This window comes from Lithobates pipiens, unplaced genomic scaffold (assembly GCF_037356315.1).
Source record: "Lithobates pipiens isolate NorthernLeopardFrog02 unplaced genomic scaffold, aLitPip1_a1.2 Scaffold_23, whole genome shotgun sequence".
NCBI lineage: Eukaryota > Metazoa > Chordata > Amphibia > Anura > Ranidae > Lithobates > Lithobates pipiens.
This window is the reverse complement of record NW_027507785.1, coordinates 88,050,227-88,068,171: the sequence shown is the minus strand read 5'-3', so window position 1 is coordinate 88,068,171 and position 17,945 is coordinate 88,050,227. Positions and strand designations below refer to the sequence as shown.

At 42.9% G+C, this 17,945-nt stretch overlaps 1 protein-coding gene across 2 annotated transcripts in view; it reads left to right on the top strand.

The window, feature by feature from the left end:
• The first annotated feature begins 12,419 nt into the window (after positions 1-12,419).
• Positions 12,420-17,945, top strand: part of UBA3 (ubiquitin like modifier activating enzyme 3) — a 48,864-nt gene continuing 43,338 nt past the window's right edge. Inside the window, exons 1-2 of one of the 2 annotated variants that reach the window (XM_077451980.1) lie at positions 12,421-12,520; positions 12,616-12,654. In XM_077451980.1, the coding sequence (XP_077308106.1) occupies positions 12,501-12,520; positions 12,616-12,654 (59 nt within the window). In that variant the 5' untranslated portion in view covers positions 12,421-12,500. Of the gene's footprint in view, positions 12,521-12,615; positions 12,655-17,945 lie in introns of both variants that reach the window. The other variant, XM_077451981.1, reaches the window with a different exon arrangement.

Below are 17,945 nucleotides of genomic sequence, written 5' to 3'. Positions count from 1 at the left end.
GCTGTTTTCTATGGAATGACAGATAAATAATAGAAAGGAATGCCCATAGAGTATAATGGGAAGCAAGATGTGACCTGGAGTCAAAACCATTGGTCATATCACATCAATCTTTAGCAGACATACCCTCTATGTCCAGTGGTGATGTCCAAAATTCACATTAAGTTGGATTATTATTGGTTTCTATGGAATGACAAACATATGACAGAATGGAATGCCCATAGAGTATAATGGGAAGCAAGGTGTGACCTGGAGTCAGAACCATTGGTCCTATCAGATCAATCTTTAGCAGACATATTCTCTATGTCCAGTGGTGATGCCCAAAATTCACATTAAGTGGGATTATTATTGGTTTCTATGGAATTACATACATATGACAGAGTGGAATGCCCATAGAGTATAATGGGAAGCAAGATGTGTCCTGGAGTCAAAACCATTGGTCATATCAGATCAATCTTTAGCAGACATACTCTCTATGTCCAGTTGTGATGCCCATTATTCAGATTAAGTGGGATTATTATTGGTTTCTATGGAATGACATACATATGACAGAGTGGAATGCCCATAGAGAATAATGGGAAGCAAGATGTGACCTGGAGTCAGAACCATTGGTCATATCAGATCTATCTTTAGCAGACATACTCTCTATGTTTGTTAGTGAGGTCCAAATTAGACATTTAGTGGGATTATTATTTTTTTCTATAGAATGACAGATAAATAATAAAAAGAAATGCCCATAGAGTACCATGGAGAGCAAGATGTGTCCTGGAGTCAAAACCATTGGTCATATCGGATCAATCTTTAGCAGACATACTCTCTATGTCCAGTGGTGATGTCCAAAATTCACATTAAGTGGGATTATTATTGGTTTCTATGGAATGACATACATATGACAGAGTGGAATGCCCATAGAGTATAATGGGAAGCAAGGTGTGACCTGGAGTCAGAACCATTGGTCATATCCCATCAATTTTTAGCAGACATACCCTCCATGTCCAGTGGTGATGTCCAAAATTCGGATTAAGTGGGATTATTATTGGTTTCAATGGAATGACAGATAAATTATAGAAAGGAATGCCCATAGAGTATCATGGGGAGAATGATGTGACCTGGAGTCAAAACCATTGGTCATATCAGATCAGTCTTTAGCAGACATACTCTCTATGTCCAGTGGTGATGTCCAAAATTCAGATTAAGTGGGATTATTATTGGTTTCTATGGAATGACAGATAAATAATAGAAAGGAATGCCCATAGAGTATAATGGGGAGCAAGATTTGACCTGGAGTCAAAACCATTGGTCATATCAGATCAGTCTTTAGCAGACATACTCTCTATGTCCAGTGGTGATGTCCAAAATTCAGATTAAGTGGGATTATTATTGGTTTCTATGGAATGACAGATAAATAATAGAAAGGAATGCCCATAGAGTATCATGGGGAGCAAGATGTGACCTGGAGTCAGAACCATTGGTCATATCAGATCAATCTTTAGCAGACATACTCTCTATGTTCAGCAGTGATGTCCAAATTTCAAATTAAACGGGATTATTATTGTTTTATATGGAATGACAAGACATATGACAGAGTGGAATGCCCATAGAGTATAATGGGAAATAAAATCTAAACTCATTTTCAGGCAAATCTGAGTGACATAGCAATTTATCCTTTACCACAGCTGTTCCTCAAGTAGAGTAGCAGATTGTAAGGTTGAGATTATTTGGGATTACAGCTGTTTTCTATGGAATGGCAGATAAATAATAGAAAGGAATGCCCATAGAGTATAATGGGAAGCAAGATGTGACCTGGAGTCAAAACCATTGGTCATATCAGATCAGTCTTTAGCAGACATACTCTCTATGTCCAGTGGTGATGTCCAAAATTCAGATTAAGTGGGATTATTATTGGTTTCTATGGAATGACATACATATGACAGAGTGGAATGCCCATAGAGAATAATGGGAAGGAAGGTGTGACCTGGAGTCAGAACCATTGGTCATATCAGATCAATCTTTAGCAGACATACTCTCTATGTTTGTTAGTGATGTCCAAATTAGACATTAAGTGGGATTATTTTTTTTTTCTATAGAATGACAGATAAATAATAAAAAGGAATGCCCATAGAGTATCATGGGGAGCAAGATGTGACCTGGAGTCAAAACCATTGGTCATATCACATCAATTTTTAGCAGACATACCCTCTATGTCCAGTGGTGTTGTCCAAAATTCACATTAAGTGGGATTATTATTGGTTTCTATGGAATGACATACATATGACAGAGTGGAATGCCCATAGAGTATAATGGGAAGCAAGATGTGACCTGGAGTCAAAACCATTGGTCATATCAGATCAATCTGTAGCAGACATACTCTCTATGTCCAGTTGTGATGTCCAAATTTCAAATTAAACGGGATTATTATTGTTTTATATGGAATGACAAGACATATGACAGAGTGGAATGCCCATAGAGTATAATGGGAAGTAAAATCTAAACTCATTTGCAGGCAAATCTGAGTGACATAGCAATTTATCCTTTACTACAGCTGTTCCTCAAGTAGAGTAGCAGATTGTAAGGTTGAGATTATTTGGGATTACGGCTGTTTTCTATGGAATGACATACATATGACAGAGTGGAATGCCCATAGAGTATAATGGGAAGCAAGATGTGACCTGGAGTCAAAACCATTGGTCATATCAGATCAATCTTTAGCAGACATACTCTCTACGTTCAGCAGTGATGTCCAAATTTGACATTAAACGAGATTATTATTGTTTTATATGGAATGACAAGACATATGACAGAGTGGAATGCCCATAGAATATAATGGGAAGTAAAATATAATCTCATTTGCAGGCAAATCTGAGAGACATAGCATTTTCACCTTTACCACAGCTGTTCCTCAAGTAGAGTAGCAGTTTGTAAGGTTGAGATTATTTGGGATTACAGCTGTTTTCTATGGAATGACAGATAAATGATGGAAAGGAATGCCCATAGAGTAGAATGGGAACCAAGATGTGACCTGGAGTCAAAATCTTTCAGCATACCAAATAAATCCTTAGCAGATATAGTATCCAAGTTTAGTGGCACGATTTTAAATCGAGTGTGTATGGATTTTAATTGTTTTATAAGGAATGAAAGAAGAAAATGCCCACAGAGCAGCCCTCAAAAATTACACTCGCCTGCTCACATTTTGCGAGTGGATTTTGAGGGCTGGCAGATGTGGGCTGCCTGGGGGGGCCAGCACCACCACTGGCGGCCCGCCCATAGGGGGCGCCCGGGCGCCGCCCCCCCTCCCCCTAGGTGTAAAAAAAAAAAAGTAAAAAAAAAATAAAATAAAAAAAACGGGCCCTTTAAGACATTTAAAAAAAAAAAAAAATGTAATTTAACAATTTAACATAGTGTACTGTGGCGCCGGTCACAGTGCACTATGAGAAGCGCCACGTCGATGCAATCACAAGATTGCATCCATGGCACTTCATTTGCGGGTTAAAAACCCGCCTTGCGGCGCTCTGCAGAACGCCGACTAGCTTCCGCCCGTAAAATCATTGTGTTTCTACGGGCGGGAGCATTGTCAATCTTAGACAGGCAGGTCACTTCCGGCTTTCGGCTGCTTCACGAAACCCGGAAGTGACGTTGGCAGCTCCGTTCCTCAGCCCGAGCGGAGCTGCAAGACAGTGAGGCAGGAGGTGAGTCACCGCATAAAGGCTTTCTAGTTTCTACTTTGTTGAGAATGTTCATGCATTTAGCTGAATGAATGGAAAAAAAGCTTTCACAGCCAGAAAGCTTTCCCCAGGCAAGGCAACTTTTGCCGTGGCCAATCAGAGAATTAGCTCTGAAGGACGAACTCCACGCCAAATTTCTGAAAAAAAATTTGACGTGGGTTCCCCCTCCGAGAGCATACCAGGCCCTTAGGTCTGGTATGGATTCCAAGGGGAACCCCCTATGCCGAAAAAGCGGCGTGGGGGTCCCCCCCAGATCCACACCAGACCCTTATCCGAACACGCTACCCGACAAGACCCCCGAAGTCGGAAGAAGAGGCCGGCGGCGAGGAAGAAAGCCGGGCTCCTCCACTAGCAAAAGAGCTACAAGAAGATAGCGGAGGAGTCCGGCGAGAAGACCCCCGAAGACGGAAGACCCCCGGAGCTGTGCAATAAAATATTTTAACCCTGTGTTGTGTTTTTTTTGTACTTTTTTTCACAGGTGAATGGGTAGGGGTACATTGTACCCCATACTCATTCACATAGGGTGGGGGGCCAGTATTAAAGGGGGCTCCCGGATTCCGATAAGCCCCCGCCCGCAGACCCCGACAACCAACGGCCAGGGTTGTCGGGAAGAGGCCCTTGTCCTCATCAACATGGGGACAAGGTGCTTTGGGGGTGGGGGGGCCGCCCGCCCCCCCTCCCCCAAGGCACCCCCCCATGTTGGGGGCACGCGGCCTGGTACGGCTCAGGAGGGGGGGGGCGCCCGCTCGTCCCCACCCCCTTTCCTGGCTGGCCGGGTAGTGTGCTCGGATAAGGGTCTGGTGTGGATCTGGGGGGGACCCCCACGCCGTTTTTTCGGCGTAGGGGGTTCCCCTTGGAATCCATACCAGACCTAAGGGCCTGGTATGCTCTCGGAGGGGGAACCCACGTCAAATTTTTTTTGGCGTGGAGTTCCCCCTTCAGAGCTCATTCTCTGATTGGCCACGGCAAAAGTCGCCTGGCCTGGGGAAAGCTTTCTGGCTGTGAAAGCTTTTTTTCCATTCATTCAGCTAAATGCATGAACATTCTCAACAAAGTAGAAACTAGAAAGCCTTTATGCCGTGACTCACCTCCTGCCTCACTGTCTTGCAGCTCCGCTCAGGCTGAGGAACGGAGCTGCCGACGTCACTTCCGGGTTTCGTGAAGCAGCCGAAAGCCGGAAGTGACCTGCCTGTCTAAGATTGACAATGCTCCGGCCCATAGAATCACAATGATTTTACGGGCGGAAGCTAGTCGGCGTTCTGCTGTGCGCCGCAAGGCAGGTTTTTAACCCGCAAATGAAGCGCCATGGATGCAATCTTGTGATTGCATCGACGTGGCGCTTGTCATAGTGCACTGTGACCGGCGCCACAGTACACTATGTTAAATTGTTAAATGACATTTTTTTTTTTAAATGTCTTAAAGGGTCCGTTTTTTTAATTTTTTTTAACTTTTTTTTAACTTTTTTTTTTTTTTTTACTTTATTTCTTTCTTACACCTAGGGGGAGGGGGGCGGCGCCCGGGAGCCCCCTATGGGCGGCCCGCCACTGGTGGTGCTGGCCCCCCAGGCAGCCCACATCTGCCAGCCCTCAAAATCCACTCGCAAAATGTGAGCAGGCGAGTGTAATTTTTGAGGGCTGCTCTGTGGGCATTTTCTTCTTTCATTCCTTATAAAACAATTAAAATCCATACACACTCGATTTAAAATCGTGCCACTAAACTTGGATACTATATCTGCTAAGGATTTATTTGGTATGCTGAAAGATTTTGACTCCAGGTCACATCTTGGTTCCCATTCTACTCTATGGGCATTCCTTTCCATCATTTATCTATCATTCCATAGAAAACAGCTGTAATCCCAAATAATCTCAACCTTACAAACTGCTACTCTACTTGAGGAACAGCTGTGGGAAAGGTGAAAATGCTATGTCTCTCAGATTTGCCTGCAAATGAGATTATATTTTACTTCCCATTATATTCTATGGGCATTCCACTCTGTCAAATGTCTTGTCATTCCATATAAAACAATAATAATCTCGTTTAATGTCAAATTTGGACATCACTGCTGAACGTAGAGAGTATGTCTGCTAAAGATTGATCTGATATGACCAATGGTTCTGACTCCAGGTCACACCTTGCTTCCCATTATATTCTATGGGCATTCCACTCTGTCATATGTTTGTCATTCCATAGAAACCAATAATAATCCCACTTAATGTGAATTTTGGACATCACCACTGGACATAGAGAGTATGTCTGCTAAAGAATGATCTGATATGACCAATGGTGTTGACTCCAGGTCACATCTTGCTTCCCATTATACTCTATGGGCATTCCACTCTGTCATATGTATGTCATTTCATAGAAAATAATAATAATCCAACTTAATGTGAATTTTGGACATTACCACTGGACATAGAGAGTATGTCTGCTAAAGATTGATGTGATATGACCAATGGTTCTGACTCCAGGTCACACCTTGCTTCCCATTATACTCTATGGGCATTCCTTTCTATTATTTATCTGTCATTCCATAGAAACCAATAATAATCCCACTTAATGTGAATTTTGGACATCACCACTGGACATAGAGGGTATGTCTGCTAAAGATTGATGTGATATGACCAATGGTTCTGACTCCAGGTCACACCTTGCTTCCCATTATACTCTATGGGCATTCCTTTCTATTATTTATCTGTCATTCCATAGAAACCGATAATAATCCCACTTAATGTGAATTTTGGACATCACCACTGGACATAGAGAGTATGTCTGCTAAAGAATGATCTGATATGACCAATGGTTTTGACTCCATGTCACATCTTGCTTCCCATTATACTCTATGGGCATTCCTTTCTATTATTTATCTGTCATTCCATAGAAAACAGCTGTAATCTGAAATAATCTCAACCTTACAATCTGCTACTCAACTTGAGGAACAGCTGTGGTAAAGGATAAATTGTTATGTCACTCAGATTTGCCTGAAAATGAGTTTAGATTTTATTTCCCATTATACTCTATGGGCATTCCACTCTGTCATATGTCTTGTCATTCCATATAAAACAATAATAATACCATTTAATTTGAAATTTGGACATCACTGCTGAACATAGAGAGTATGTCTACTAAAGATTGATCTGATATGACCAATGGTTCTGACTCCAGGTCACATCTTGCTTCCCATTATTCTCTATGGGCATTCCACTCTGTCATATGTATGTCATTCCATAGAAACCAATAATAATCCCACTTAATCTGAATTTTGGGCATCACCACTGGACATAGAGGGTATGTCTGCTAAAGATTGATCTGATATGAGCAATGGTTTTTGACTCCAGGACACATCTTGCTTCCCATTATACTCTATGGGCATTCCACTCTGTCATATGTATGTCATTCCATAGAAACCAATAATAATCCCACTTAATGTGAATTTTGGGCATCACCACTGGACATAGAGAATATGTCTGCTAAAGATTGATCTGATGGGACCAATCGTTTTGACTCCAGGACACATCTTGCTTCCCATTATACTCTATGGGCATTCCTTTCTATTATTTATCTGTCATTCCATAGAAACCAATAATAATCCCACTTAATGTGAATTTTGGACATCACCACTTGACATAGAGGGTATGTCTGCTAAAAATTGATGTGATATGACCAATGGTTTTGACTCCAGGTCACACCTTGCTTCCCATTATACTCTATGGGCATTCCACTCTGTCATATGTATGTCATTCCATAGAAACCAATAATAATCCCACTTAATGTGAATTTTGGACATCACCACTGGACATAGAGGGTATGTCTGCTAAAAATGTATGTGATATGACCAATGGTTTTGACTCCAGGTCACATCTTGCTCCCCATGATACTCTATGGGCATTCCTTTTTATTATTTATCTGTCATTCTATAGAAAAAAAAAATAATCCCACTTAATGTCTAATTTGGACATCACTAACAAACATAGAGAGTATGTCTGCTAAAGATTGATCTGATATGACCAATGGTTCTGACTCCAGGTCACACCTTCCTTCCCATTATTCTCTATGGGCATTCCACTCTGTCATATGTATGTCATTCCATAGAAACCAATAATAATCCCACTTAATCTGAATTTTGGACATCACCACTGGACATAGAGAGTATGTCTGCTAAAGACTGATCTGATATGACCAATGGTTTTGACTCCAGGTCACATCTTGCTTCCCATTATACTCTATGGGGATTCCTTTCTATTATTTATCTGCCATTCCATAGAAAACAGCTGTAATCCCAAATAATCTCAACCTTACAATCTGCTACTCTACTTGAGGAACAGCTGTGGTAAAGGATAAATTGCTATGTCACTCAGATTTGCCTGCAAATGAGTTTATATTTTACTTCCCATTATATTCTATGGGCATTCCACTCTGTCATATGTCTTGTCATTCCATAGAAAACAAAAATAATCCCATTTAATTTCAAATTTGGACATCACTGCTGAACATAGAGAGTATGTCTGCTAAAGAATGATCTGATATGACCAATGGTTCGGACTCCAGGTCACATCTTGCTCCCCATGATACTCTATGGGCATTCCACCCTGTCATATGTTTGTCATTCCATAGAAAACAGCTGTAATCCCAAATTATCTCAATCTTACAATCTGCTACTCTACTTGAGGAACAGCTGTGGTAAAGGATAAATTGCTATGTCACTCAGATTTGCCTGCAAATGAGATTATATTTTAATTCCCATTATACTCTATGGGCATTCCACTCTGTCATATGTATGTAATTCCATAGAAACCAATAATAATCCCACTTAATGTGAATTTTGGGCATCACCACTGGACATAGAGAATATGTCTGCTAAAGATTGATCTGATAGGACCAATCGTTTTGACTCCAGGACACATCTTGCTTCCCATTATACTCTATGGGGATTCCTTTCTATTATTTATCTGCCATTCCATAGAAAACAGCTGTAATCCCAAATAATCTCAACCTTACAATCTGCTACTCTACTTGAGGAACAGCTGTGGTAAAGGATAAATTGCTATGTCACTCAGATTTGCCTGCAAATGAGTTTATATTTTACTTCCCATTATATTCTATGGGCATTCCACTCTGTCATATGTCTTGTCATTCCATAGAAAACAAAAATAATCCCATTTAATTTCAAATTTGGACATCACTGCTGAACATAGAGAGTATGTCTGCTAAAGAATGATCTGATATGACCAATGGTTCGGACTCCAGGTCACATCTTGCTCCCCATGATACTCTATGGGCATTCCACCCTGTCATATGTTTGTCATTCCATAGAAAACAGCTGTAATCCCAAATTATCTCAATCTTACAATCTGCTACTCTACTTGAGGAACAGCTGTGGTAAAGGATAAATTGCTATGTCACTCAGATTTGCCTGCAAATGAGATTATATTTTAATTCCCATTATACTCTATGGGCATTCCACTCTGTCATATGTATGTAATTCCATAGAAACCAATAATAATCCCACTTAATGTGAATTTTGGGCATCACCACTGGACATAGAGAATATGTCTGCTAAAGATTGATCTGATAGGACCAATCGTTTTGACTCCAGGACACATCTTGCTTCCCATTATACTCTATGGGGATTCCTTTCTATTATTTATCTGCCATTCCATAGAAAACAGCTGTAATCCCAAATAATCTCAACCTTACAATCTGCTACTCTACTTGAGGAACAGCTGTGGTAAAGGATAAATTGCTATGTCACTCAGATTTGCCTGCAAATGAGTTTATATTTTACTTCCCATTATATTCTATGGGCATTCCACTCTGTCATATGTCTTGTCATTCCATAGAAAACAAAAATAATCCCATTTAATTTCAAATTTGGACATCACTGCTGAACATAGAGAGTATGTCTGCTAAAGAATGATCTGATATGACCAATGGTTCGGACTCCAGGTCACATCTTGCTCCCCATGATACTCTATGGGCATTCCACCCTGTCATATGTTTGTCATTCCATAGAAAACAGCTGTAATCCCAAATTATCTCAATCTTACAATCTGCTACTCTACTTGAGGAACAGCTGTGGTAAAGGATAAATTGCTATGTCACTCAGATTTGCCTGCAAATGAGATTATATTTTAATTCCCATTATACTCTATGGGCATTCCACTCTGTCATATGTATGTAATTCCATAGAAACCAATAATAATCCCACTTAATGTGAATTTTGGGCATCACCACTGGACATAGAGAATATGTCTGCTAAAGATTGATCTGATAGGACCAATCGTTTTGACTCCAGGACACATCTTGCTTCCCATTATACTCTATGGGCATTCCTTTCTATTATTTATCTGTCATTCCATAGAAACCAATAATAATCCCACTTAATGTGAATTTTGGACATCACCACTGGACATAGAGGGTATGTCTGCTAAAGATTGATCTGACATGACCAATGGTTTTGACTCCAGGTCACATCTTGCTCCCCATGATACTCTATGGGCATTCCTTTTTATTATTTATCTGCCATTCCATAGAAAAAAATAATAATCCCACTTAATGTCTAATTTGGACATCACTTACAAACATAGAGAGTATGTCTGCTAAAGATTGATCTGATATGACCAATGGTTCTGACTTCAGGACACATCTTGCTTCCCATTATACTCTATGGGCATTCCACTCTGTCATATGTATGTCATTCCATAGAAACCAATAATAATCCCACTTAATGTGAATTTTGGGCATCACCACTGGACATAGAGAGTATGTCTGCTAAAGACTAATCTGATATGACCAATGGTTTTGACTCCAGGTCACATCTTGCTCCCCATGATACTGTATGGGCATTCCTTTTTTATTATTTATCTGTCATTCCATAGAAAACAATAATAATCCTAATTAATGTCTAATTTGGACATCACTAACAAACATATAGAATATGTCTGCTATAGATTGATCTGATATGACCAATGGTTCTGACTCCAGGTCACACCTTGCTCCCCATTATACTCTATCGGCATTCCATTCTGTCATATGTATGTCATTCCATAGAAACCAATAATAATCCCACTTAATCTGAATTTTGGGCATCACAACTGGACATAGAGAGTATGTCTGCTAAAGAATGATCCGATATGACCAATGGTTTTGACTCCGGGTCACATCTTCCTTCCCATTATACTCTATGGGCATTCCATTCTGTCATATGTTTGTCATTCCATAGAAAACAGCTGTAATCCCAAATAATCTCAACCTTACAATCTGCTACTCTACTTGAGGAACAGCTGTGGCAAAGGATAAATTGCTATGTCACTCAGATTTGCCTGAAAATGAGTTTAGATTTTATTTCCCATTATACTCTATGGGCATTCCACTCTGTCATATGTCTTGTCATTCCATAGAAACCAATAATAATCCCACTTAGGCTGGGTTCACACTGCTGCGGGGGGAGATCCGGATGTGATTCGCACCGCAAATCACATCCGATCTCCGTAGCGATGCGAGTACAGCCATACAGATAGTATGGCTGAATTCGCATCGCTCCCGCAGCAAACTCGCACGGGACCCTTTTTATGGTCCGCAACAGAATCAGATCGCATGGGGGTTCACACCATGCGATCCGATTCCTGTGCGAGTCGGCAGATCGCACTGCGATATGCGGACGGATCTGGGGGTGTCATTAACATATCATTGACACTCCCAGCCGTCCGCATAGGGCAGTGTGAACTGCCGGCGGGAGTAATGCGATGCGGGAAAACGACGTGGATTCGCGGCGTTCCCGCATCGCAGCGGTGTGAACCCGGCCTTAATGTGAATTTTGGACATCTCCACTGGACATAGAGAGCATGTCTGCTAAAGATTGATCTGATATGACCAATGGTTTTGACTCCAGGTCACATCTTGCTCCCCATTATACTCTATGGGCATTCCACTCTGTCATATGTTTGTCATTCCATAGAAAACAGCCGTAATCCCAAATAATCCCAATCTTACAATCTGCTACTCTACATGAGGAACAGCTGTGGTAAAAGATAAATTGCTATGTCACTCAGATTTGCTTGCAAATGAGTTTAGATTTTACTTCCCATTATACTCTATGGGCATTCCACTCTGTCATTTACCTTTGTTATGCCATAAAAAACAACATTAATCCCATCTAATCTAATATTAAACATGGCCACTGATATTTAAAAGTAGGTCTTTAAAAAAAAAAAAAAACATTTATATGTCAAAAGAGTCTGTCACAAACTGAATTTTTTTTTTTCCATTATTCTCTATGGGCATTCCACTTTGTTCCATTATTCTCTATGGGCATTCCATCTCCCTGTTAAAGTCTATGGGCATTCCATTCTGTCATTCCTTTTAGTATGTCCCTGGAGTGGACACATCTACCCCTTAGGAGACGGTCACCTCAGTTTACCTCATTGGTGGCACTCTCCGCATACAGACCCTCCTCTGTAATAATAACCTGCTAGCAATGTTTTGTACACTCGAATTTAGTTTCATTTTAATGGACATTAAATTGAATGGACCAGAAGTCATTTTTATCTACCTACATTTATTTCTATACATAAACACATCAAAACGGATCAAAAGAGGAAACAGAACACAGGAGCCGCACTGCATGCTCCCGACACACAATGTCGCTCAGATTGTCTATTGTTAATAAAGTTAGTTTAAAGAAATAAAAAAAGGCGGCTTGGAGCTGCTTGTGGCCTGTCAGCGCTGGCCCCGCCCCCCTCTCGAGGCCCGGTGCACTGTGGGAAGTGACAGGCTCAGGCGAATATGGCGGATGGTGAAGAGCCGTGAGTATCCGTGTGTGTGTCCAGCTAGGGTCCCCTCTGTGTCCCAGGCCGGGAGGGGGTGAGACCCTTCTTTTATTCTCTCTCTCTCTTTTTAGGGAGAAGAAAAGAAGGCGGATAGAAGAGCTCTCTGACAAGTTAGTGCTGGCACAGGGGAGGTGTTAGAACATGAACAGAGGAAAGCACCTCAGACAATGCCCAGGATACCCATAGGGGAGAGAGAGGCGGGGCCAGCTGTCAGTCACGTGACCTGTACACCATCCCCACACTGAGGAGCACATAATACTGACCAATGGGGCTTCACTGGAACATAGCGCGTGCAATGATTGGTTCATTTTAAGGACATGTCCACCTAAACTAAAATGTGTGCCAGGAGGGTTACTTTGTGTTTCTTCTCTCTTTTTGTGGTTTATTCACACCGCCTCGGTGCACCCGAGGTAATGTGTTGCGTTAAGGCAGCCCATCCCCGTGATGCACCTAAAACCGTATAAGAACTATTATTTTTGTAGCGTAGCACACTACAGTATATGGGAGAACGTTATTGTGCATTCCCCTCCCCCTGCTGTACTTACCGCCAACCCTCCCGAGCCATCAGCATCCATGCTGGAGTTTGAAATCCCCGCTCTTCTCCAAGGATGACTCCGGCATGTTCACAGCTCCACGTTCCCGCTCCCCCCAGGAAGCTTACACTGCACACCGCTAATCACAGGTAAGGATGAGCTCCGGCGTGTTCGCATACGCCACGTGCAGAGCCCGCCAGGAAGTCGACGCAGTGCTGCTCTAATCGCAGGCAGTGAGACATTGTCCCGATCTTTGCAGCTATGCATCGGGAAATGTCTCACTGCCTGTGAGTAGCGCCACCCCAACTTCCTGGTGAGCTCTGCACGTGTCGTATGCGAACGTGCCGGAGCTCATCCTCAATCACAGGCAGCGAGACATTTCCTGATCCGGGCTGCACAGATCGGGCAATATCTCACTGCCTGTGATTAGAGCAGCGTAAGCTTCCTGGCGGGAACATGGAGCTGAGAACACACCTGAGCCCATCCTTGCTCTTTGTCAGAGCTTCCAGAATGGACCAGATCGATTTTGATTGGTCAGCACTACCCCTGTGACGGTGCAGACCAATCGGAATCAATCTGGTCCATTTTGTAGAAAAGAGTGGAGATTTCAATTCCTCAACCACTGGACCAGCTGTGGGGTGCTGACAGCTCAGGATCGCTAGAAGTAATACAGCAGAGACCAGGGGGTGGGGCGTGTGTCTGGTGTTAAAGTGTTACTAAACTCAGGACCCTGCATTCATTATATCTGGTCTCCCACAGAACATGAAATTCAATTTTTTTACTAAATATAAACTCCTAAATACGTTTTCTCATCAGCAGTATATAGCAGTCTTGTGACTTCTTTTGGTGTCCAGCAGAGCATTGGTTAAAGTTTGTAGGAGGAGTTTTCATTCTCCTCTGACTGTCCTATGAGGCTGCAGGACTCCTGATCCTCTGTCTGGACAGTGCTAATTGGTGCTGTGCTGATCACATGCACCCTCCCAAGAAAAAATTGAGCATGTGCAGAGTGACTCCAAGCCTCTCTACTATCAGCAGATGGATTGGGGACAGTGGAAGAAGGGGAGGATCAGATAGACTTTACACAATGTAGAGCATTAACCCCTTAGGTTCCACAGTGAGTATAACAAGAATGCTTTACTGCATATACAGGCTGATTTTACTGTTGTGGGTTTAGTAACACTTTAACTTTTACATTTTTTTTTTTTTGCACCACAAAACTTTAATGTACACGATGGTGGGAACAGAGCTTTATTATTAGGGCAAGCATAGACTGCCTTATAAAGTGTGTATGGGTAAGTGATGTATCTCTGCCATACATGCACATTTCCATAGTTTACACCAGTGGTCTCCAAACACCAAACTCCCTTTGCTTGCTTTTATCCAGCCCTTGGAGCATTATTCCTCCCGCTGTCAAAAACAGTGGGGCATTAGTCCTCCCACTGACCCTTACAATGGGGCGCTAGTCCTCCCACTGACCCTTACAATGGGGCGCTAGTCCTCCCACTGACCCTTACAATGGGGCGCTAGTCCTCCCACTGACCCTTACAATGGGGCGCTAGTCCTCCCACTGACCCTTACAATGGGGCGCTAGTCCTCCCACTGACCCTTACAATGGGGCGCTAGTCCTCCCACTGACCCTTACAATGGGGCGCTAGTCCTCCCACTGACCCTTACAATGGGGCGCTAGTCCTCCCACTGACCCTTACAATGGGGCGCTAGTCCTCCCACTGACCCTTACAATGGGGCGCTAGTCCTCCCACTGACCCTTACAATGGGGCGCTAGTCCTCCCACTGACCCTTATAATGGGGCGCTAGTCCTCCCACTGACCCTTACAATGGGGCGCTAGTCCTCCCACTGACCCTTACAATGGGGCGCTAGTCCTCCCACTGACCCTTACAATGGGGTGCTAGTCCTCCCACTGACCCCTACAATGGGGCGCTAGTCCTCCCACTGACCCCTACAATGGGACGCTAGTCCTCCCACTGACCCCTACAATGGGGCGCTAGTCCTCCCACTGACCCCTACAATGGGGCGCTAGTCCTCCCACTGACCCCTACAATGGGGCGCTAGTCCTCCCACTGACCCCTACAATGGGGCGCTAGTCCTCCCACTGACCCCTACAATGGGGCGCTAGTCCTCCCACTGACCCCTACAATGGGGCGCTAGTCCTCCCACTGACCCCTACAATGGGGCGCTAGTCCTCCCACTGACCCCTACAATGGGGCGCTAGTTCTCCCACAGACACCAATAATGTGGCGCTGAGTTGATTTACTCAAGACAAAAAAGACCGTGCACTTTGCACAAAGTACAATTGCCCTCTGCAAATGCAGTTGCTCCAGAGCTTAGTAAACAAGGTAAAGCTTCACTTACACTTTGGAGTACCCAATCATGTGCAAGGAAAATAAAAAAAAAATGCATTTTTGCTTGCACATGATTGGATGATGGAAGTCAGCAGAATTTCTTCTTGTTTACTAAGCTCTGGGGCAACTGCACTTTGCAACGTGCACAGTCTTTTTCCCATTAGTAAATCAGCCCCACTATTCCTGCCCCTAATACCAAAGATGGGGCATTGTTTTCGGCAGCTGACACCAGTACAGTTCCTACTCCCGCTGGCCATAGTCCGCCCCCCCTAAAGTTTGAAGGGTAATAAACTGGCCCTTTGTTTAGAAAGTTTGGAGACCTCTGGTTTACACCATTAAAGAAGAATTCCAGAATTTTTTTACATCGTATTGGACCCGGCTGGACCAATGTAACTAACTCTGTGTACACTATACCTAGCCGATGCCCCTGGAATCACTGAAGTAGACACCGCTGCTCCAGTGACTTCCACTGGCTTTTGGGTCTCGCGCAGAGCAGCTTCCCTGCTGCGTTTTTTTAATTTTAAAGCAAATGGTTTCTTATTTGTCAAGGGAGTGACATCACCGTCCCGCCTTTTCACCTCATCCAACCAAAGAACGCTTTGCATTCATTCAGAGAATTCAAAGCAATCTCTCAATGCCGCTGTTGCCAGGCGGCTCAGCTGTGCCAGGATGCATTGGTATAGCTGCTTGGCACATGGCCTGGAAGCAAGTGGAGATTTCTGGAGTAGCGCGGTCTATTCAAGTGATTTCCAGCTTCCAGGGGGATCACCCAGGTGTGGTATATACATGGTTAGATTGGTCCAAGCTGGATCAATGTAATTGCGTATAAAATATCTATTCCATATCGTTCCCTCCGAGAAAAACAAGCATTTGGGGGCTCCCCATGCACTGCAAGGGTATTTTATAAGTTTCTCCGCAGTTCACCTTTAATGTATATGGAGGTGGGAAAGTTTCCTTAAAGGAGAACTGTATTTGTAGAGCCGTTCCACGCATTGGCTTTTCATCTCTGCTCCCTCCAAGTCTTATAATATCCTGTCCCCGCTACACTGAGATCTGCACTGTGCATGCTGCTTGGTGTCACACAGCCCCTTCAAATTCGTCCCCGGCAGTTCCTCCTCCTCCCAGGCATTTGATGCAGAAATTCGGTTGGTACTTCAATGGTTCATTTCCATAGGATTAACTGGAGATTGCGATGAGCATGTGTGGGTTGCGAACTTGCGATACGTTGCTGGTCTTTTACCTGCTGTTTATAATCTACTTGACCCATACCCACACTAGCAATCCTGGTGCTGGAGACAGCGTGCCAGAATAAGAATGAGAGAGAACTCCTCTGTTCCTATGTCATTGTTCTTGGCTGAAGGAGTAAGGTGTTGCTTCATCGCTGCTGACTGGTGAGCAGAATTCTGCACCGTTTCGGCCTGTGAAGCAACACTAGGATTAGGTGGGTGTTCTTTAGCAATCCTGGAGACTTTTAACCAGCATCAAGATTGCGAATATGAAGCAGCGCTTCTAGTCATTTATTATTGTAGTTAAAAGGGTCAGACTGTCCAAAAGAAATAACTTTATCCCACCAGACACCACAAGACACCACCACCACTATCTACAGACATTCCGGATTCTAATAAAAGATTGTAGTAAAAATTATAAATAAAAATAACAAGAAGGTATTTTATACCTGATGGTGCAGGTGCATGGTAAAAGTCCTGATTGCTTATTATTTAAAAGATTAGATTAGCACAGAAGATTCCCTATAGTGTGTGTGGGGAGAGGGATATCTCTCTGTAGGCTGGAAATGGGATTATCGGTGAAGCTCTTCATTCTTCAGAGGTTCAGGCAGAATGTAGTTATTTTTCTTGTCCTCCTTTGATGTTGAGTGCTGCTAAGTTACAAGAAGGACAGGAGATTCTATCATGGGGAAGAGCATGATTAAACAGACACCAATGTAAACAAGCTAGGCCTAAGATGCCATTTGGAGCTCTGAAAACAGAAATATCAATGCTTGCATTTCTGTAATTCTCCTTTCCTGGTGCCGATAAATGGCAGTATACATATGGTTGAAGCTCAACCCACAGGACCTACCATAACTCCTATAAAAGTTTACAGTAGAACTATAAGCAAAACCTCTTCATTTTGGATAGAGTAAGGGAAGGGTATAACCAATGTAAAGTTAATTTTTGCCATCTTTGCCACATTAGGGAGAGTTCTCTTCACTTCTTGCTCCACAGCTAAAACATGAAGTGAGAGGAAATCCCTTGGGGATCCTCAGGTCACCCAAACTTGTTTCCCCACTGGAGGGTTTGTCTACTTTTACTTTTCTGGGTACAACCCAAAGTTTAGGATTTTATTTTACTTTCAATGATAATGGTAAACAGGACAGAGAGGATGTTTCTCCCTAACGGGGACACAGACAGCAATAAAAACTAAAATCTAAAACTAAAATAAAAGTTTTGCCTTCTAGTTAATGTTCTACTTTAGGCCAGAGGTAGGCAACCTCGACCCTCCAGCTG